This window comes from Mauremys mutica, chromosome 8 (assembly GCF_020497125.1).
Source record: "Mauremys mutica isolate MM-2020 ecotype Southern chromosome 8, ASM2049712v1, whole genome shotgun sequence".
Classification (NCBI taxonomy): Eukaryota; Metazoa; Chordata; order Testudines; family Geoemydidae; genus Mauremys; species Mauremys mutica.
The window spans coordinates 73,842,017-73,865,431 of record NC_059079.1 but is presented as its reverse complement, the minus strand read 5'-3'; the positions used below and the strand labels follow the sequence as shown (position 1 = coordinate 73,865,431).

General features: G+C 42.9%; 1 protein-coding gene across 13 annotated transcripts in view; it reads left to right on the top strand.

The window, feature by feature from the left end:
• LOC123375395 (protocadherin alpha-C2-like) overlaps positions 1-23,415 on the top strand; it is a 334,194-nt gene that overhangs the window by 115,114 nt on the left and 195,665 nt on the right. Inside the window, exons 1-2 of one of the 13 annotated variants that reach the window (XM_045026250.1) lie at positions 10,549-12,983; positions 16,266-16,321. The exons of 10 other annotated variants lie outside the window; for them this stretch is intronic. In XM_045026250.1, coding sequence (XP_044882185.1) covers positions 10,626-12,983; positions 16,266-16,280 — 2,373 coding nt within the window. In that variant the 5' untranslated portion in view covers positions 10,549-10,625 and the 3' untranslated portion in view covers positions 16,281-16,321. Of the gene's footprint in view, positions 1-10,548; positions 12,984-16,265; positions 16,322-19,121; positions 21,603-23,415 lie in introns of those variants that run through there. 2 more of the 13 variants (XM_045026242.1, XM_045026231.1) reach the window with 2 other exon arrangements.

Sequence of the window (23,415 nt, the reverse complement as noted above, 5' to 3'; positions counted from 1 at the left end):
CGCGACAATGATTTTTGCCTCATCAGGCACTGGGATCTCAACCCAGAATTCCAAGGGGCGGGGGAGACTGCAGGAACTATGGGATAGCTATGGAATAGCTACCCACAGTGCAATGCTCCAGAAATTGATGCTAGCCTCAGACCGTGGACGCACACCACCGAATTAATGTGCTTAGTGTGGCTGCGTGCACTCGATTTTATACAATCTGTTTTACTAAACCGGTTTACATAAAATCGGAATAATCCCGTAGTGTACCCTTACCTTGTTTTCCTCATATCCTGGGACCAGCACCACTACAACAACCCTGCAGACAATGATTTCAATGGGAGTTGTATGCATACCAGGACTGAAGTTCAATGCACTAAAATTTCACAACATAACCCTCTGCCCCACATCAGCATGATAATAAAAGTGTTCTCTAGTGACATCATCTGTGAAAACAGTGCCCTTAGGTGAAAATAGCTTCTTCAGTTGTGCAGTATATGCCTATGGTCTACTAGGTGATCTAATAACTTGTCCGGGGCTATGGTTAATTGCTCTCATAGCCCTTGATTCCTCTCTTATCTTGATTCTTCAGCACAGGTCACCTTGGTATGGCTTGTGGCACTTAGATACCATGATGATAGCTCTTTTAAAAACAGTACTATAGACAGATAGACAAAGAGATAGATTAAGAAAGTAAATGGCTAGAGTGAAGGCAGCAGAAATGGCAATCTCAGGTGGACAAACTATGATAAACAGTTTAAATTTTATTCAGCGGCTTTTTCGGAAATAAGACAGGGCTTCTTCACTTGTATCAGAGCATCCTCAGTGTTCTGATCAGTGGAAGTGCTCTGGGAGAACAGCCTGGTAAATTCAGGCTAGCTTCATAGATATTATCAAGTGCTTTCAGACTAAGCTTAGCTTTTTAAGAGCAGAACCATTGCTGTAGACAAGGTTGAGGGTGCAGCAATGGGTGGTTTCTTTCTTTCTTTCTTTCTTTCTTTCTTTCTTTCTTTCTTTCTTTCTTTCTTTCTTTCTTTCTTTCTTTCTTTCTTATTCAGAGTCACTTATTCAGGTTCTAGATGTGCTCAGAGAGCATTGGGTTACTCCTCTGTGAACAGGGTCCTTGTTACTCTTAGTTGATGAGGGATGAGTTCCATTATTGGTGGGTATTAAAATGTCTCCCTTAGGTAAGGTAGGATGCTAGCACCTTCTAGAAAGCAGTTGTTAGGCTTCTGGTCAGGATGCCATTGCTTGATGAAGATAATCACATTTATTATTTGCATTTGCTAATTACCCTTTTACTAATACATGGTATCATGACCATGGAGTGATTCATGATCATAAGTGCCAACCTCAGGGGAGACTTTAAAAAACAGGGCAGACATCCCAAACTGGTTGTATGTTCTATCACTATATTTCAGCAGCCCAGTAACATTCATTTTCACTTGAGGTGCATTATTAATATTTTATACTAAATGTAATGCTTAACTGTTAAAATAGATGCTTAAAATTTTTTTATGAGAGGGTGTATCACCTCCTGACATGGCTAGATATTTCCCATCACCTTGTACATGTTGGTTTAATTAAAACATCTTTATTATATATTGTCATTCTGACCTTATCTTTTAGAAGGATGTAACCGTGTCTTAGTGGGTCACAACTGAGGATGCCAAATTCAGGACTGTCAAGACTAATTCCCCACTCTGGCACTTTGAGTGCAGAAGGCCTGCAAGGACTCTAAAAATTAATACTGGCCACCCCAGGCTTGTATTAAACTCCCAAGGTTACAGCTTTTCTCTGACCTTGGATGGGTAGATGCTGCCACCACCCAAGTGCAAAACCCCTTTAATCACCCAGGAAGGCACACTTGGGAGTTCCTTCCCATGGGGTACCCTCAAGCCCTTTCACCCTCCCCCCTGGGGAAGAGCCAAGAAAGAAAAAAATTCAGCTGTTGCCACCATCTAATTAAACAACATGTGCACCAACCTCTTAAGACACAAAAATCCGATTCTGTTCTCAAAAGGTAAATTATATTAATTAAAAAAGAGAAGAAAATACATCTGGGAACTTATGCTTTTTCTAGATTAAAAAAAAACCAACTACAAGGATTAAGCATCAAGAATAGCTTTCTTGAGGTCCAGTTTAAAGGTTACAAGCAAAACAAAAGCACCTGGGGTTAGCACAGAGGAGTCCACAAGCCATAAAGAAATAAAAAGAAATAAACCTAATTGCGTCTTCCTAGACATTTCCAGACCTACTTACATACCTGGGGTTTCAAATGAGTAGTTTCTAGGTATGATACTGAGGATTTTTCATACCTGGCCCCAAGCTTCTTACAGCTTAACTGCTATCCTGTCTACCTCTCCCCAAGAGAATAACAACAGACAGACAAAAGGGAGTCTTTGTTCAATTTTAAAAAGTTCTAGCCTTCCCATTGGCTCTTTTGACCAGGTGCCCACTCACTTCCTTTTACCTATGCATAGCAGAGAGACTTTTTAACCCTTTCCAGGTAGAGCAATTAGAGAACAGCTACTAAGAGGGATTTCATAGCTACTGACTGTCTGGGTGTCCATAAAAGGGAGCTAACGCCCTCCCTTAATTTATCACAAGGACAAACTGCTGAGAAATAGGGCAGATACACCCCAAGACTGATGGCTAATCTCCCATAGGATATACCAAACCAGCAACAAAAGTAAACTTCTGTTTCACCACACTGGGTAACAAGATGTCAGAAAGGCAGTTTTCTTAAGCATTCCAGTCCTTGTATTACCACTGAAAACACTAGACTTATAGAGATGAGAGGTTCTTTAAAACCAATCTCTTCAAATAAAAAGTTCTTCTGATCCCAAAGGACCAGCCACACACCCAGGTCAATATATAACTTACATCTTACCCCAAAATCATGCTGATACCAATCCTTTAGTATCTAAAAGCTAAAGGTTTATTCATAAGAAAGAAAGAAAGAAAGATGAGAGTTAAAATTGGGTAAAGGAATCAAATACATACAGTAATTGCGAAGTCCAGGCTTGTAGCAGTGATAGAATAAACTGCTGGATTAATTCAAGTCCCTGGTTGCTTCCAAATCATTGGAAGGTGCTCAGTCCATTGGTTAGAATGCTTCCATTAGTGTAGTCCAGAGGATGAAGGAGGATAGAGGCTGGAGCAGGATAGAGGCAAAATGGAGGGGTTTCCAGAGCCATTTATATCCTCTGCCAGGTGGCGGGAACCCTGTTGATTTAAACAAAAACCTCAGCACAGGTAGTGGAGAATCACCAGTGACCAGAGAGTGTTTGGAGTTACATGGGCAAGTCACATGTTCATGCCCAATTTTGCTCAGTCATTGCAGGAAGCCATTATCTATATTCTAGACAGCACGTTTATAGGACAGTCCACTCATTATAGATGGGCATCTCCCATGGTCCATTGTGAATGTAGTGTCCTTTTGATGGGCTGCTCATTTTGAATAGTCCCTCCAAGATGTGCTGGCTAACTACTTCATGGATGTTACCCAGGAGCAAACATTTGAAATCCAGGTATACAGCCAATATTTATAACTTCAAATACAAAAATGACACATGCCTACAAATAGCATAATCAGAACCAGCAAATCATAACCTTTTAATAGACACCTCACTTGACAACCTTTGTACAAGATTTGTTGCAAATATATAACAGTGGTTGTAACAATGATCTATATGGTCCTATTTTAACCAGATAATGTCACAAGGAGTCAGTGTGTTCCTGTTACTCATAGGGAATGTTTTTGTACCATTCTTGATATCAGGATGTTCTGGTACCACTTGATATCGGGATGTGTTTGCATGAATACTCTGTGCCTAGCACTTCTTAGGAATGTGTATTTCTGCAATATAAGCCCTGTTCTTTCCTGACTCTGTGAGCAGGTCCTGCCTCTTGCTCACAGACTGTCTTTGTTTTATATCAGTAAAGCTTTGATTACTATTTTAGCCTAGGACTCAGGAGTCATATCAGTTGTTTGATACAAGATCTTATGTCTCAGGCTCTCTTTCTACTACATAGTCTAAACACTAACACATCCTTACAAGTCTAACATCTATCTTGAACAGTATTCACGTACAGGAGAACTGGTCTGGTTTCCAGCTATGAATTTGTCAGTGCTCAGTTGATGCCTACAGCCTTAGCAAGAGACAGCACCTGGTCTATCATTGTCAAACATGGAATACTCCTGGGGGAATTTTGTGCCACTGTGAATGTGCAGAATTCATATGTCCTGCAGAATTTTTTTCTCTGCAGAAAATGCTCTTCTGCCCAAGAAGTGCTGCCGTTCCATCTTTTACCCATCAGAGGCGGCTGTGGTGCAAAAACAGCATGAATGGTGCCACAACGGCCTCTGGTGGACAAAAGGCAGAACTGCAGTTCTTCTGGGGCAGAATGTATTTTCTGTGGAGAAAAAAAATTCTATCCCTGCACAGTGGCACAGAATTTCACCAGGAGTAGAAGTTCATCATAGCACCCTGCCCGTGGAGCCAGGTTAGGACAGATAGAGTGGGGCACATGGGGTTGCTGGGGTGTGAATGTCACACACTAGGATTCAGAATAGCTAGTGGGGGGACAGAGTGGGGTGCAGACTCAGGAGCTAGTGGTGTGACAGCATTGATCCAGGGGTTGAATGGGAGTGGGGGTGCAAGGCTATATGGGAACAGGGATGGAGGGCTTCAGGGACACATGGGGATGGGGGAGGAGGCTGCAGATACCCATGGGGGTGTGGGGACAGGGACAAATGTGCCTGACTGTATGGGAGAGGCTTAGTGTCAGCCAGCATCTTCATGGGGGAGGCTCCGCAACTCCCTAAAAATCCTGCCTCTTCCCCCCAAAAAATATTCCATATTTCTCCCAGCTGCACACAACAACCCTCCAGGTTCACTCCAGGCTCCTTTCCTTTCCCTCAGCTTCTCTGTTATCCCTGACTCCCCCAAGCCTTTGCACTGTTTCTGACAGGTCCAGGAGATACAGTTCTATATTTTAATTTAAATGGAATATGCATAGTAAGGAATCTATTTGTAAAAAAGAAATTACTAGAATCTTTTTTGTCTGTATTGTTACAGACATACTTGCTGACAGAAATTTAAAATAAATTACCAAAATAGTTGAAATTGGCATGATTATATTGTGTTATTTTGATAAATAAAATATGCAGAATTTTAAAGTATTGTGCACAGAATGTTTAATTTTTTGGCACAGAAATCCCCCAGGAGTAATAGCCATGGCTACACTTGCAAATTTGCAGTGCTGCAGCAGGGTGTGAAAACACACCCTCTCCAGCGCTGCAAATTGCGGTGCTGCAAAGCTCCAGTGTGGTCCCCAGTGCTGGGAGCGCGGCTCCCAGCACTGTACGTTATTCCCCACAGGGAGGTGGAGTACGGACAGCGCTGGGAGAGCTCTCTCCCAGCGCTGGCGCTTTGACTACACTTAGCACTTCAAAGCGCTGCCGCGGCAGCGCTTTGAAGTGCAAGTGTAGCCATAGCCTCAGAGTGTTATTAGACTGTGGAGCTTGTTGCTATCGGATGTTGTTGAGACCAAGAATTTAGCAAGACACAAAGATGGATTGGATTTCTAGACATATAATAAAAATAATCAGAATAATAATAGTTAATGTTAAAAAGTTTTTGAAGGCATATAAAACCTCCAGCTTCAGGGCTTAAGACAATTTTTAAGGTTAGGGGTTAAGATGCAAAATTTATGGAGGACAAAGCAACAAAGAGTCCTGGGGCACCTTATAGACTAACAGATGTATTGGAGCATAAGCTTTCATGGGTGAATACCCACTTTGTCAGACGCATTCACCCACGAAAGCTTATGCTCCAATACAACTGTTAGTCTATAAGGTGCCACAGGACTCTTTGTTGCTTTTTACAGATCCAGACTACCCCTCTAATACATGGAGGACAAATTATCCCATCTCTTGCTATTGTCTGGTTTCTTTCACTTTTCTCTGAAGCATTTGTTATTGGCCCTGTTGGAGACAGGATACTAGACAGGTCTGATCCAGAATTACATTTTTTTTATGTTCCTGTGATCCAGATCTTCTTGACCCCAATCAATATAGCTTTAGACTTGGATATGGTAAGGATACTGTACTTATCTTGTATATCAGTCCTCTCCTGCAATGGATGAAGATCAAGTATCCATACTGATTATTTTTAGACAATTCTATCAGCTGCCTTTGAAAGTCTTGACAATAAGATTATTGACATGGCTGTTAACACTGGCCAGGTTGGAGAGAGAGTTGGATTTGATTGACTTAATTCCTTTTTCTGTGAAAGGATTTAGCATTGGATGGTTTCTTATCAGCCCAAGGGGACTCGTGGATTACTATTCTTATCCCTCCTTTTCAATGTGTACATGAAGCTTTTAGGGAACATAGTGAGGCAGTTTCACGCGTGAAGGTCTTCAGATGGTTCAGTTGCTAGGAGTTATGATGCTTGGGTAACATGCAGATTATTCTGATTGGATTGGCAGAAATAATTGGAAGAAATGGCAGAAGTAGTGTCCTTTTTCTAAGACTAGAGTGTTGGATCATTTTTTGTTTCTGTGATTCATAGATCGTAGTTTCTATAGAATAGTTTAGTCCACAGTTTCTGTGGAATCTTCAGGTGCTCCTAGAAATCTAGTTAGCAATGACTCAGAGTGGCTTTTGACATATATCCTTGGCCAGGAAGTTGCATCCTTTTATTTTGGATGTGGCCTGCACTACAGTAATCCATGCCTTTATCATTTCTATATTGGATTCCTGCAATTCTTTCTACATTGGGAAACCTGCAAGACACCCAGAAACATCAGCTATTGCAGAACATAGTTGCCTGCTTGATGGTGCTTCTCACAGAGTGTGTATTATCCTCGTTCTGCATTAATTGTATTAGTTTGCACTTTGTTGCACTTTGCAGCTTAATTCTATGTGCAATTTAGGTTGTTGAATTTAGCCTATTAAGGTCTAAATATTTTATTTCTTAGGTATCTCAGGGACTGCCTCTCTCCTCGTACAATCAGAAGTGAAATCAGATTGCCTATCTGCTCCACTGAGATCAGCTGAGGCATCTGAACTCATAGGATCCTAATTAAAATTGGGAGGGAACTGGAAGCCAGATATTTTTCACTGTGGGGCCCCTGAATCTAGAACTTGCTAACTATTGGTGCACCAGAACGTGAGGGTATTGACCTAGATGACATACCTCATAGCCTATCAATTTTCAAATTTTTTTTGGTGAAGGAGGGCTGATGGAAGTGATTGATGGTGATGACAGTCTGAGACCATGTCTGCACTACAATCTTATGTTGACTCAAGTTACATGGGTATACAGCTGCTGCAGTTAGTTCTTCGCTTGCATGTGTGCATACTTGACTCCTTGTGTTGGTGGTGTGAGTACTCACTAGGCGTGCTTGTGTTGATGCAGTGTGGCACACTAGGGGTAGGCATCCCACTGTGCAACTCACCACTGTTCGTTTTGCCAATGTATGAGGGGGCCAAAACAAGTCAACTCAGCGGTGACTGGGAGCATGGGGTCAACTTCTCAGTTTGCAAACGTCTCCATCCCATAAAGGTATCTGTATCCCATAATTTTTGCACCTTTTTTCAAAATCCTAAAAACCTGTATGCCCTCCTCATTGTCCCTTGAAGTCTTTAAACCATGATTTGAGGACTTCAGTAGCTCAGACATAGGTTAGGGGTTTGATACAGGAGTGGGTGGGTGAGATTCTGTGGCCTGCGTTGTGCAGGAGATCAGACTAGATGATCATAATGGTCCCTTCTGACCTTAAAGTCTATGATTCTATGATCATCTCTGATAGAAGCATGGAGCCTGCACAGCTCTACACTATTGTCATGAGCATTGCAAGCACAGGATGCACAATTCTATAGTATTTGCAGAGACAAAGTAAGAACCAAATGACTGGGGAAAATGATGATTCATTGGAGGACAGATTGCTGTGGAACACAGTGAGAACCAATTCCAGGTTGTTGTTGGCATTCATGGAGCAGCTGCAGATGGAATGCCACTTCTGGGCCCAACAAACAAGCACTGACTGGTGGGATTGTATCATAATGCAAATTTGGGACATTGAGCAGTGGCAGAACTTTTGGATGCACAAGGCCACATTCCTGGATCTGTGCACTGAGCTCACCCCAGCCCTCCAGCACATACACACCAAAGATGCCAGTGTCCGTATGCTGCTAGTCTGTGTACTGCAAAGGTGCCTGCTGAAGTTCTCACTGAGTGGCATGGGAAAGTGTCCTACCACAGAAGAAGAAATAAGGCAGCCCTCCCTAGAAACTTTGGGCAGAGGATTGCAGAATTCCTCCATGAAAGTTTCATCAAGTTCTCTCAGGAGAGAGAGAGGGACATACCTGTGTACATAAACTAACTGCTCGATAGGTCCCCCCAGTCCTGCCTAACTTTGGATGGGAAAGAAAAGCAGATAGCAGCCTTACTTCTCTTGGTTGTACCACTACCCCTTCTAGCACAAGTATATTAATGAAAAGCCAAATGTGTCCTGCTTCTTTGGGGGCGCCATCCTTGTAACTGAAAATTTATCTACACACTTACCCAAGTTTCGTTCCCCTGCATCAAGTTCATCTGTGCTCAAATGGCTGGAATGGCTGTACTACGGTGGTGTCAAAAACAGGTCCTGGCATGCTGTGTAGCTGGAGCCCCCTGTTGCCTGTCCCTCATCCTTTTACTTTTTCACCACCTTTTCCTCCTCACTGTACATGACAGGCCTGTGACTCAGGCTTCTTGGAGGTATCCACGGTAATAATAATTGGAGATATACCAATCTCCTAGAACTGGAAGGGACCTTGAAAGGTCATTGAGTCCAGCCCCCTGCCTTCACTAGCAGGACCAATTTTTGCCCCAGATCCCTAAGTGGCCCTCTCAAGGTTTGAATTCATAACTCTGGGTTTAGCAGGCCAATGCTCAAACCACTGAGCTATCCCTCCCCCCTATGCTGTGATGTTGTCTCTGCTGAGTCTGGCATGCAGCTCTTTGTAAAAACAGCAGGTCTGCAACTTGGCATGAGATCAATTGTTGGCCTCCCCAATCTTCTGGTATGCCTGCCACAGCTCTTTGGCTTTCATGTGGCACTGCTGCTGAGCCCTGTCATAGACCTTCTCCTGAATCCCCTGATCAAACTGCTCATAGATGTCAATGTTTCTATGGCTGGTTCAGAGCTGTGACTGCACAGCCTTTTCTCCCCATTTCCCAGGTGATCCAATATCTCCTGCCTACTCCAAGCAGGAGTGCGTCTGGTGCATATTGCCGGCATGGTCGGCTGGGCAGTTGCACTCAACAGTGGAGAGCTTGTAGGTGTGCTCACCAAGCTGGGCAGTCAGGAAACAGAATTTCAAAAATTTTCAGGGCTTTAAAGGGCAGGGGAGAGATTTCGGTCTCCATGAGCACAGGCAGTGAAGTTCACAATGGTGATCAAAGCGTTCAGTGTCTGGAATTGTGGGACAGCTGCTGGAGGACTGTTAGGATCAACATGAGTAACATAGTGTCTACACGCGCACTGCATTGACTTAAGTACATCATTCATGGCTCTATGCCACAAGGGAGGTGGTGTTACTATGTCAGTGTAACAAGGTGTTTACAGTGGTGGGAGACCAACTTATGTGTAGACACATGCACAAATAGATAGATGTAAGCTGCCTTGCATTGACCTAACTTTGTAGTGTGGACCATGTCTTAGAGTGGGGGTAGTGAATTTTGATTTGGACATTAGTTTCAATTTGTGCAGATTTTATTAATTAATTTTGTTGAAATTAGAAAGCAAGCAAGCAAGTCCAAAACACATATATAAACTCCCATAGGTTTCACAAGACTATTGAAAAAGATGGGAAAAATTACCCTTTTTATAGTTTTAATCAGTGAGGAATGGACAGTGTTGTCCTGGTATCTATCTTGTAAATATTAAGTCAAATTTCATAGTTAATATCTCACAGAACTATGATGCTGGTTAAAGATGGGAGTGAATTTCTGACATCACCATTTACTAACAAATATTTTCCCCATGATAAATATGTGAGATTATGGAACCAGTAGAGGAGCTGTTGGAGTGAAATTGGGAGAAAAATATTTTTTAAAAATTGTGGCTTCAAAATTAAGTTTAACAGTTGATTTACTTATATGTCTGACTGGGAGGTAAGAAAATGTAAATATTATTATATGAATATTATAAAAATTACACATTAAACAATCAGTTGTCAGTCGTTCCCAAAATGATGAAAATATATTTTACTGCCTAATGCATTGATGTAAAATAAGTAAAAATTGCGTAAAGAAATTTTGTTAGCAGAGTAGTGAAAGATGAAAGTCCTGATTAAGTAGAAAAGACATATATGGGGAAAAATCTTCGCTGTTGTATTTACACATTCTGTCACAAGGTGTCGCTGATGTCTAAAGGGACTTTTCAACAGGAAAGAAATATTCAGCTCCTCCCACAGAAGACTTGAAAACCCTTCCTGTCAACGTGTCAGGAGGGCTCTCCCGGATGTGAGAGGGTTGGATTAAATAAACTGTTTTCAAAGGTACCTCATCCTCCTCATTAACTGGACTCTGCGGTTCGCTCAGTTAAAAAACTGATTTATAAACCCGCACCCCGTGTCCGCGATGGCCCTTCTCCGGCGAGACTCCCTGGTAACCAGGCAGCTGCTGCGGCTGGTTCTGTTGCACACGGCCTGGGAGGTGGGCAGCGGACAGGTCCGTTATTCCGTGCCGGAGGAATCCAAACACGGCACCTTTGTGGGCCGCCTGGCCCAGGACCTGGGGCTGGAGGTGGCGGAGCTGGTGTCTCGGATGTTCCGGATGGTCTCCAGCGGCAGGAGAGACTATTTTGAGGTAAATTTGCAGAGCGGCGTTTTGTTTGTTAATTCGCGACTAGACAGGGAAGAGCTGTGCGGCCAGAGCCCCCTGTGCGCCACTGACCTGGAGGTGATAGTGGACAAACCCCTGAGGATATTTCACGTGGAAGTGGAGATACAGGATATAAACGACAATGCTCCTGTTTTTTCGGTAAACGAACAAAACCTGAGTATAGCAGAATCACTAACGCTTCCAGGTTCGCATTTCCCACTAGAGGGCGCGTCTGACGCAGATATTGGTACAAACTCGCTGCTAACCTACAAGATCAACTCAAGCGAACATTTCATTGTAGAAGACAAAACGAAGGAGAAAAGCAGATCTTTAGTGCTTGTGTTAAAGAAACCGCTTGATAGGGAGGAAATCCCTGCACATTATTTATTACTCACCGCTATTGATGGGGGCAAACCGGAGCTCACCGGCACAGTTCAGCTGGTGATCACTGTGCTGGATGCCAATGACAACGCCCCTGTATTTAATCAATCCGTTTATCAAATCAAATTATTGGAAAATGCATCTAACGGGACTTTAGTCATAAAACTCAACGCCACTGACATGGATGAGGGCATTAATAAGAATATTTCCTATTCGTTTACCAACCATGTTCCTCCAAACATAAGAAAAGTTTTCAGGATAGAACAAAATACTGCAGAAATCAGGGTTAAAGGAAATATAGATTTTGAAGATATTAATCTGTTTGAAATTCAAGTTGAGGCAAAGGATAAGGGGAATCCACCGTTAGTGGGGCACTGCAAAGTTTTGATAGACGTTTTGGACGTGAACGATAACGCCCCTGAGCTGGCCGTGACTTCCCTTTCCCTGCCGGTGCCGGAGGACGCTCCCCCGGGGACAGTGGTGGCTCTTATTAGCGTCTCTGACCGGGACTCGGGAGATAACGGCAAAGTCACCTGCTCCATCCCCCCGAACCTGCCCTTTCGGCTCGTCTCCACCTTTAAGAATTATCACTCGCTGGTGCTGGCGGAGGCCGTGGATCGGGAGCGAGTGTCCGAATATAAGCTCGTGGTGACAGCCAGAGACGAAGGGGCCCCGTCTCTGTCGGCCAGCAGCAGCATTTTGGTGGCGATCGCGGATGTGAACGATAACGCCCCCGCTTTCCCTCAGCCCGTTTACACGGTGTTTGTGAAGGAAAACAACCCGCCCGGGGCCCATCTCTTGACCGTGTCTGCCTCGGACCCGGACCTGAGGGAAAACGCCTTTGTGAGCTACTGGGTGGTGGAGCGAAGTGTGGGAGAGCAGCCCCTGTCCAGCTACATCTCGGTGCACTCGGAGAGCGGGCACATCTATGCCCTGCAGCCCTTTGACTACGAGGAGCTGCAAGTGCTGCAGTTCCAGGTGAGCGCGAGGGACGCCGGGTTGCCGTCGCTGTGCGGGAACGTGACTGTGCAGCTCTTTGTGCTGGATGCAAATGACAACGCGCCCGCAGTGTCCCCGGCCGGCTCCGTCCGCGGCTCGCCCGGGCCCGAGCTGGTTCCGCTGTCGGCGGGCGCAGGGCACGTGGTGGGCAAGATCCGAGCGGTGGATGCGGATTCCGGCTACAACGCCTGGCTTCGCTACGAAGTGCAGGAGCCCGGGGCTGCGGGGCCTTTCCGGGTGGGTGTGTACAGCGGGGAGATCAGCACGACGCGGGCCTTGGAGGAGGCGGACGGCCCCAGCCAGAGACTCGTGATCCTGGTGAAGGACCATGGGGAGCCGGCGCTGTCAGCGACAGCCACTGTCAGCCTGTCCCTGGTGGAGAGTCCCCAGGCTGTGAAATGGGACTCGAGGCCAAGGGGCGGGAGCGAAGGGCCCTTGGTTGACATGAACGTGTCTTTAATGATCGCCATTTGCTCGGTGTCCGGGCTGTTTGTGCTGGTGATTGTCGTGTACGTTGGCCTGAGATGCCGCCCGGGTCCGGAAGTGATGTGCGGTCCTGGGAAAGCTACCATGGTGTGCGCGAGCGAGGTGGGGAGTTGGTCCTGTTCCCAGCGCCAGAGCCGGAACTTGTGTGTAGGGGAAGGCACCGCCAAGAATGATCTCATGGTTTTCAGCCCCAACTTCCCTCACTCTGCAGAGAACGGGGAGAAGGAGACGCCTAATCTATGCGGCACGGTTGGTTAAATAATATTTCCCGCCACAATACATTGTTTCCAGTGTCTCACTGAAGAATATTTTGAAGTAGTTAGTAGTGATTCTCCAATGAATTTATATTTTTGTAAAATGCATGTTTGAATGACGAATAATGAATCTTTTTAGCGATCCAACTTTCCGTGTGTTGCTTTTGGGTGGGTACTTTGGATACCGTTTTTTAAACATAAGTGTTTTTTTAGTAGCATTCGAATGAAATTCGAAATATGTCAGTTAGAATGGATTAAAGCCAAAGGATATAATATTATGCATGTAAATTTGCAATTGTATTGGCTATCGTTTGCTCTTTTTTTAGTAGCACCATCTGCGCTGTTAATTCCATGAGAAACACTATATTTTTTTATGAAGAAGAAATAAATAGCCATGATCTGGTGGTAGCATCCGTGTTCTTTGCCTGGGGAGTTTTCCTCCAAGAATTACTTCCTTATAATTTTTGTTATTAGACATGGCTCTTTATATTCTTCTTGACTGATGATGACTCTTCTTTCCATTGATGATGACTACACCGTGAAGAACAATACTTTGGAATGGTTTAATACATTCCATCTGAAGAAGCCAAAACATCTTAAAGCATTAGGATGAGTTAAAATGTAGCGCTTTATTCCGGCTTTATTCTCACTGAAAACCTATTATAATTGAATCTTAAAGCTTCAAAATTGAGTTGAAGTGGGACATGACTGGTGAACAGTCTGGGTGCTGGCTCTGAATTATTCCTCACCATGCCACCACAACTTATATGCAATTATCCCCTTACTTCTGTGGGAAAACTGAGACCCAGAGCAGTGAAATGACGTGTCCAAGGCTACAGAAGGTTTGCAACAGATACAGAAACACAGTGTAGAATTCATGGTTGCCAGTCTTGCTTCTTGCCTAGAAAATCATTTTTCCTTTCCTGGGATCTCCTCTGAAATTTGGTGATTCCAATTGTCCTTTATCATTTTCTCTCCTGCTTATTACATGTTATTTGTTCTCTTTGAAATACAGTTCAGAAGTGTTTACCAATTTTTTTTGAGTTTTTATGCTGGTCTTTTCTAGACCATCAACCTAAAGCACTTTAGTATGAAATCTCTTTCAAGATTCCAGAGAATCTAGGGAAGCATCCAAATGAATGTAACAATATACCCATATTTTAAATTTTTCTGTTTCTAAAGTATTCTTTATGGCTTTCAGGATAAACCAGAAGAAACATCTTAGTGAGAAATACCTGGGTGTATCTATTATAAAAAAGGTATAGGCTTTTATTTTAGGGCTATTGATTAATTGTAGTTAACTCATGCAATTAACTCAAAAAAATTAATCACACTGTTAAACAACAGAATACCAATTGAAATTTATTAAATATTTTGGATGTTTTTCTACATTTTCATATATATTGTATTCTGTGTTGTAATTTAAATCTAAGTTTATATTATTTTTATTACAAATGTTTGCACTGTAAAAATGATAACCAAAACAAATAGTATTTTTCAATTCACCTCATACAAGTACTGAAGTGCAATCTTTGTTGTGAAAGTGCAACTTACAAATGTAGATTTTTTTGTTACATAACTGCACTGAAAAACAAAACAACGTAAAACTTCAGAGCCTACAAGTCCACTCAGTCCTACTTATTGTTCAGCCAATTGTTAAGACAAAAAGGGTTGTTTACATTTACAGGAAACAATGCTGCCCTCTTCTTATTTATAATGTCACCCGAAAGTGAGAACAGGCATTTGCATGGCAGGTTTGTAGCTGGCATTGTAAGATATTTACATGCCAGATGTGCTAAATATTCGTATGCCCCTTTATGCTTCAGCCACCATTCCAGAGGACACACTTTCATGCTGATGATGCCCATTAAAAATAATGCATTAATTAAATTTGTGATTGAACTCCTTGGGGGACAATTGTATGTCCCCTGTTCTGTTTTGCCTGCATTCTGCCATATATTTCATGGTATAGCAATCTTGGATGATGACCCAGCACATGTAGTTCATTTTAAGAACACTTTCACTGCAGATTTGACAAAACTCAAAGAAGGTACCAATGTGAGATTTCTCAAGATAGCTACAGCACTCGACCCAGGGTTTAAGAATCTGAAGTGCCTTCCAAAATCTGAGAGGGATGAGGTGTGGATCATGCTTTCAAAAGTCTTAAAAGAGCAACACTCTGATGCGGAAACTACAGAACCTGAACCACCATAAAAGAAAATCAACCTTCTGCTGGTGGCATCTGACTCAGATGATGAAAATTAGCATGCGTTGGTCTGCACTGCTTTGGGTTGTTATCAAGCAGAACCCATTATCAGCATGGACACATGTCTTCTGAAATGGTGGTTGAAGGTTGAGACATATGAATCTTTAGTGCATCTGGCACGTAAATATCTTGTGATTGCAGCTACAACAGTGCCATGTGAATGACTGTTCTCACTTTCAGGTGACATTGTAAACAAGAAGAGGGTAGCATTATTTCCTGAAAATGTAAACAAACTTGTTTGTCTGAGTGATTGGCTGAACAAGAAGTAGGACTGAGTGAACTTGCAGGCTCTAAAATTTTACATTGTTTTATTTTTGAATGCAGTTTTTTTGTACATAATTCTAAATCTGTAAGTTTAACTTTCACGATAAAGAGATTACACTACAGTACTTGTATTAGGTGAATTGAAAAATACTATTTAAAATATTTATTTTGGTTTTTTTTTACAGTGGAAGTACTTGTAATAAAAAAAAAAGTGAGCCCTGTACACTTTGTATTCTGTGTTTTAATTGAAATCAATATATTTGAAAATGTAGAAAATACTAAAAAATATTTAAATAAATGGTATTCTATTATTGTTTAATAGTGCAATTAATCACAATTAATTTTTAAAATCTCTTGACAGCCCTATTTTATGTTATTTATTACAGATTTTATAATAGATCAATTTTTGTTTACCACTGTGTTTTTAGCTTTTACATTGATTTTATTACTTGGAAGTTCTCCATTTCCTGATAATGCACAAGTAAATAACTGAATGAGCGTGTATCTTCGAGAATCTTACAAAATACCATTCATTATGATGAACTGCTTCTTTTGGATTTTATTTAAAAATGAACAATGGTTATTTAACTTCCTTTCTATGAGTCATTTCCAGCTTTTGGTTTTCAGATTCCATTTCGGTTTCTTTTTCAATAGTAATGGATTCTGGAACATGGAAAATAATGCAGTGGTTTTACAACCTTTAAAAAAGAATTACAGTCACTTATTTTTATACCTTCATTTCTACAGAAAGTCAACAAGTAACTACTAAGAGTGAGAGATCCTGTGCTCAAGAGTTGTTTTAGGAGGAAATAGTTACAGAATGCATCCCGTTTTCCGTAGTAAATGGAACAGAATTACAAAGTGGAAAAGATACTACATTAGAAAATAAATAAAAATAGTAAAGAGAACATCTTAATATATTTATCCTGTTATTTTTTCCCTTTGTATGCAGGGAACATTTTTTGGGTGGTATGTAGCTAGCCAGCTGTGACTTCGAACAGTTTTTCGATACACAATATGACTGATTTAATTTGTGCCGTTAGTAAGCACGGTATACATTGGAAGATGATCCTGTATTTGTGATAACTTTATTGGCATGTGACTAAAACAACCGAAAAAAATGTACTGACATAGTGACTATATGTACCCTAACTATCCGCCAGGAGGAGACAGACAGCTGTACAAACTTGTTCCATTGGGGCAGAGGAGTTATCAGTCTCCTCGGGTTTCTCCTGCTAGGAAGAGGAGTTGACCAGCTGACCTGCCTTTCCTGTCACCAAGAGTGGATGAAAGTTGGTGCCAAGACCTTCAACATGGGGGAAGCCGTTTTAATGTGCTGAATTATTTGAGCATTAAATAGGTCTATTCCCGCCTTCTTTGTACATCCCAAGCTTCTAATAGACAAATGTAAAGCAAAACAAATCGCACATGGGTGCACTAGGTTATAGTGCATACAAAAATGCAAAAGGGAAAGAAAGAGATAGTCACTGTCTCAAATAATATCAATTTTTAAAATGGTGTCATATAAAATAGGTTTATAATATCGCCTTAGCCTTTGGTTCTAGTAACATAGCCCAAGACCAAAACTATTCTTCAGATTGTGCTATACTATTTTACTGATATTGCCTATAATTATTATTATATATATACAGCAAAGTATTTACAAACACCTGTAGTTAAGTTGCCTAAACATTTGCGTTCTCAATGGCCTTTTCCAGTTGCTTATAATCTGCTCAAACTTTTACCTTTTTAGTTTAAATTGCAGGTTTAGTCAAAGTAGAGAGCAAAAGATAGTTACAACGGATTATTTTTACATAAAACAGAGTAAAATGTATTATTTTCCTTAAATATGTAACATTTCTGAAAACAGCTCTAGTGCCTAAATAAGTGGTCTGTAAAAACTTTAAATTTAAAGGGGGGGGGGCATATGTGCTTTTCAGTGATCTGTTGAAGTGGTTTTGAGATTTGCTGACTTTAAAAAGGATTGGGAAACATACTTTGACCGTATGCACTGGTTGCTGTTTTCTTTCTAATGATCTCCTGATGTTCTGTTCGCATTGTGTAAATGTGTGCATGTAACTGATACTTTCTGTTTTAGTATCCGGTATCACTTATGTTCTACTGGCTCCCGACGTGCATGTGTAAGAAAGTTAAGAAGAATTTAACATTTAATATTAAAGTGTTTATGTAATATGGTCTGCGAAAGTGTGTGCCGATAAAGATTGGGCTTTAAAGGAGCCCTGCATAGTCCCATGTGAAATCTGAAGCTATGTATGTAATGGGGGTATAGCCATACCTCATTATGTACGTTCTGTTAATCTATGTATTGTGCGAGGCAGGACTCCAGATAAGCCCTAGTTTTAGAGAGTGCACATATTGTACAGGCCAAGGCATTTCATTTCTGCCTAAAAATAGAATGGAAGTTATTTGTTTTTGTCAATTTTATTTTTGAAAAACGTAGGAAATTCCATTAAAAACAATGTTGAAGAACACTAAGATTGCAAAAGGAAGCACTCAAAAATCGGGAAATGCTAACATTCAGGTTTCTAACACATCGATAACTGTGCTCATCTATCCATATTCATTAAAATGCAGTCTTTAATTAAATAATTCGATTGGTTTCTTCTGCAGTTTAAAAAGGTTGTGAAGTGAATGAGGAAGAAGTCTAGAAAAAAATCGCCTTCACTCTGTGTAGAATAATAATCTGTAGGTAAGGCAGAGAGTAACTGGCAAAACAATAGGAATAAAAATAAATATTAAACAGCTCCCATATTTACTGAGTGCCACGTTTCCTCTGCATTGATGTAAATAAACATTTAGGCACTTGTGGAAAACCAGCTCAAGGGCAATGCACAATTTAAGTAATTTAAGTCTTCAAAATAAAACTATGCTTCTATACACAGAATTTCACCTTGAATGAGGTAGTTAAAGAAGCCAGCCCAACCAACCAACCAATCAAATAATGATGTAATAAAATAATAATGGCAGAATCTACGTGAATATTCACAAGGGAGAAGAATTTGGTATTTCCTGAGATTTGAACGCTTTCCTTTCAAACCTCCATGTTCTTTCAATATTTTGTGGTCTGTCCGAGTCGGAGATAACCGTAGCTACGTATCTTTGTAAGATAAGCATAAGATATAGAGATATTAAGATGTAGGTGCGTATGTGTCAGTGGAAGTGCATTAGAAGGTAGTGCAGGATCAAGTGATAAAATCTTTAAAGATCTGAAAGGGAAACGATTAAAACACCTTTCCATAAATAAAGAACCCCAGACTTCTTTTGGTGGTTCAGCTATAGAGGCAAGATTAGAATATTTCTGTTGGTTGCCAAATATTATCTCCTATCATGAGCACGGAACGAAATAAAGTTCGAAGGGATATCTTCCGTGATAGCTTGGCGGGCGGAGGGAAAGAGGGAGGAAGAGAAGATGAGAAAACCGTATGCTTGAACTCTCTGGATTAAAGAAGACATAGTTTGGAAGATATAAACTACGGAAAGGTCTGAAACACAAGGTGTCGCTGTCGGCTAAAAAGACACTTAAACAGGAGAAAACACACAGCTCCTCCTTCAGAAACTCTGAAAATCCAGCCTTTCAGCGCATCAGGCAGACTCCCGGATGTAACAACTGAATTTAATTAAACTGTTTTCAAACCTGCAACGCATCCTCCTCATTCCCCAGTGAAAACACTGATTTCTAAGTAGTTCGCGATGGCCCTTCTCCGGCGAGACTCCCTGGTAACCAGGCAGCTGCTGCGGCTGGTTCTGTTGCACACGGCCTGGGAGGTGGGCAGCGGCCAGGTCCGTTATTCCGTGCCGGAGGAATCCAAACACGGCACCTTTGTGGGCCGCCTGGCCCAGGACCTGGGGCTGGAGGCGGCGGAGCTGGTGTCTCGGATGTTCCGGATGGTCTCCAGCGGCAGGAGAGACTATTTTAAGGTAAATTTGCAGAGCGGCGTTTTGTTTGTTAATTCGCGACTAGACAGGGAAGAGCTGTGCGGCCAGAGCCCCCTGTGCGCCATGGACCTGGAGGTGATAGTGGACAAACCCCTGAGGATATTTCACGTGGAAGTGGAGATACAGGATATAAATGACAACGCTCCTGTGTTCCCCGTAAATGAAAAATATCTCAGTATTGCCGAATCGAGACTGCCCGACTCGCGCTTCCCACTAGAGGACGCTTCAGACGCAGATATTGGCACAAACTCTCTGCTAACCTATAAACTGAGTCCAAACGAATATTTCACTTTAGATTTGCAAAAGAACGACGAACACAGTGATGGTTTAGTCCTTATATTAAGGAAATCTCTGGACAGAGAGGAAACCCCTATATATCGTTTATTACTCACCGCCACTGATGGGGGCAAACCGGAGCTCACCAGCACAGTTCAGCTGGTGATCACGGTGCTGGATGTGAATGATAACGCGCCTGTATTTAATCAGTCCGTTTATAAGATCCGATTGTTCGAAAATGCAGCTAATGGGACATTAGTCATTAAACTCAATGCCACAGATTTGGATGAAGGAATTAATAAGGATGTTTCATACTCTTTCAGTAGTTTTGTTCCTCTAAGTGGAAGAGATGTCTTCACAATAGAACCGAATACCGGTGAGATCCGAATTAAAGGGCAATTAGATTTCGAAAAAAATAAAGTATATGATCTCCAAATTCAGGCTGACGATAAAGGTAACCTTCCTTTGTCAGGACACTGCAAAGTTTTGATAGACGTTTTGGACGTGAACGATAACGCCCCTGAGCTGGCCGTGACTTCCCTTTCCCTGCCGGTACGGGAGGACGCTCCCCCGGGGACAGTGGTGGCTCTTATTAGCGTCTCTGACCGGGACTCGGGAGACAACGGCAAAGTCACCTGCTCCATCCCCCCGAACCTGCCCTTTCGGCTCGTCTCCACCTTTAAGAATTATCACTCGCTGGTGCTGGCGGAGGCCGTGGATCGGGAGCGAGTGTCCGAATATAAGCTCGTGGTGACAGCCAGAGACGAAGGGGCCCCGTCTCTGTCGGCCAGCAGCAGCATTTTGGTGGCGATCGCGGATGTGAACGACAACGCCCCCGCTTTCCCTCAGCCCGTTTACACGGTGTTTGTGAAGGAAAACAACCCGCCCGGGGCCCATCTCTTGACCGTGTCTGCCTCGGACCCGGACCTGAGGGAAAACGCCTTTGTGAGCTACTGGGTGGTGGAGCGAAGTGTGGGAGAGCAGCCCCTGTCCAGCTACATCTCGGTGCACTCGGAGAGCGGGCACATCTATGCCCTGCAGCCCTTTGACTACGAGGAGCTGCAAGTGCTGCAGTTCCAGGTGAGCGCGAGGGACGCCGGGTTGCCGTCGCTGTGCGGGAACGTGACTGTGCAGCTCTTTGTGCTGGATGCAAATGACAACGCGCCCGCAGTGTCCCCGGCCGGCTCCGTCCGCGGCTCGCCCGGGCCCGAGCTGGTTCCGCTGTCGGCCGGCGCAGGGCACGTGGTGGGCAAGATCCGAGCGGTGGATGCGGATTCCGGCTACAACGCCTGGCTTCGCTACGAAGTGCAGGAGCCCGGGGCTGCGGGGCCTTTCCGGGTGGGTGTGTACAGCGGGGAGATCAGCACGACGCGGGCCTTGGAGGAGGCGGACGGCCCCAGCCAGAGACTCGTGATCCTGGTGAAGGACCATGGGGAGCCGGCGCTGTCAGCGACAGCCACTGTCAGCCTGTCCCTGGTGGAGAGTCCCCAGGCTGTGAAATGGGACTCGAGGCCAAGGGGCGGGAGCGAAGGGCCCTTGGTTGACATGAACGTGTCTTTAATGATCGCCATTTGCTCGGTGTCCGGGCTGTTTGTGCTGGTGATTGTCGTGTATGTTGGCCTGAGATGCCATCCGCGTCCGGAAGTGATGTGCGGTCCTGGGAAAGCCACCGTGGTGTGCTCGAGCGAGGTGGGGAGTTGGTCCTATTCCCAGCGCCAGAGCCGGAACTTGTGTGTAGGGGAAGGCACCGCCAAGAATGACCTCATGGTTTTCAGCCCCAACTTTCCTAACTCTGCAGAGAACGGGGAGAAGGAGAAACAGCAAGTGATGGCGTCCAATGTCTATGGAACGGTAAGTGAAATATTATTGCACCTCCAGAACACTTGTAACTTCTGTGTAACAGAACACAATTTTTCTAAATATGATAGTAGTGTCTGGGTGTGGATTTTGAAGTTCTATATGGTATTTTTAATATTAAACGACTTGGATTTTCCCCATAAATATGGTGTGAATGTAGCGAAAGTCCTGGGTATGGAATTATTCCTTCTTGCTGAGTGGCTTTGAATAGGTAATCTTTGTAGTGATTTCAGTTTGTATTAACAAAGAATTTAGCAATGCATTTTTAAACTTTATTTTATCTGGGAATTCTCTTTATATTTTTCAACCCTTAACGCTGTTCCACTAGCCTATACAAATTTGTAAGTGTAGCCAAGCCCCCAGTAGTATTTTAAGGGCACTTAGAACATGTGCTTTTGAAATAACAATATTCAGACTTCATCCACAGGTGTTAATAATGTTCACATTTCTGGAAACCCATGTTCGTGTTGGATACTTAATATGAATGTTTTGACCTTTCAACACAATATTAAAAGTTGCTTTTCTCATAAAATTCACAGTTGAGATAATGAAAAATATTGGTAGTGCGGCGGCTGTGATTTAGAATAATCTTTTCATATTTTTTGATGGCGGGTGATATCAGTGCTTTAAACTTTGCCAGAAGCTGGGAATGGACAACAGGGATCACTTGATGATTCTCTGTTCTATTCATTCTCTCTGAAGCACCTGGCATTGGCCACTATCAGAAGACAGGATACTGGGCTACATGGACCTTTCGTCTTACTGAATGTGGCCGTTCTTATGTTCTTATTGTGGTATGATTAAATTCCTCTTTATGAAATATACAAATGTACAAGGGGTACAAAGAGAAGACTAGAATAGTATAGCTATTTTTATACAGTGTTATAAGCAATTTGTATTTAAAATGTAGAATGAGCTCCACTGTTTGTCCTGCTATCAGCAATGTCTCATTTTAATATTCAGGTCAAAATATCCTTACAACGGGGTCATACATTTTCTTTGTGTGGGAATAAATTCCTTCAAAAATTTATCAGGCAACCTCCATCACTGATTGCTCTTGATATGTCGATTGTGAGGCACTCTCAATTCCATCCCTCATAACACTGATTGCTGATTATAATGATTGCAGTTATTATAGCAACTTCTGTAATAATACAACTATTAACTTCCCTAGTACCTTCCGTCAAAGGATGTCAATGCACTTTATAGAATTAGGTTGAATTTCATTCCAGTACAAAGAGCCTTGACACTTAAATCCTGCTTTAAAGGTGAAACTCACGCCATGTGCAGAGGGCAAGCACAAAACCGATGTACCCTTAATTCCACTTAGGGTACGTCTACACTACGGGACTATTCCAAATTTGCATAAACCGGTTTTGTAAAACATTGTATAAAATCGAGTGCGCGCGGCCACACTAAACACATTAAATCGGTGGTGTGCGTCCACGGTCCGAGGCTAGCGTCGATTTCTGGAGCATTGCACTGTGGGTAGCTATTCCGTAGCTATCCCATAGTTCCCGCAGCCTCCCCCGCCCCTTGGAATTTCTGGGTTGAGATCCCAGTGCCTGATGGGGCAAAAATCATTGTCGCGGGTGGTTCTGGGTAAATGTCGTCAGTCACTCCTTCCTCTGGGAAAGCAACGGCAGACAAGCATTTCGCGCCTTTTTTCCCTGGATTGCCCTGGCAGATGCCATAGCATGGCAATCATGGAGCCTGTTTTGCCTTTTGTGACTGTCACCGTATGTGTACTAGATGCCGCTGACAGAGGCGATTCAGCAGCGCTACACAGCAGCATGCTTTTGCTTTT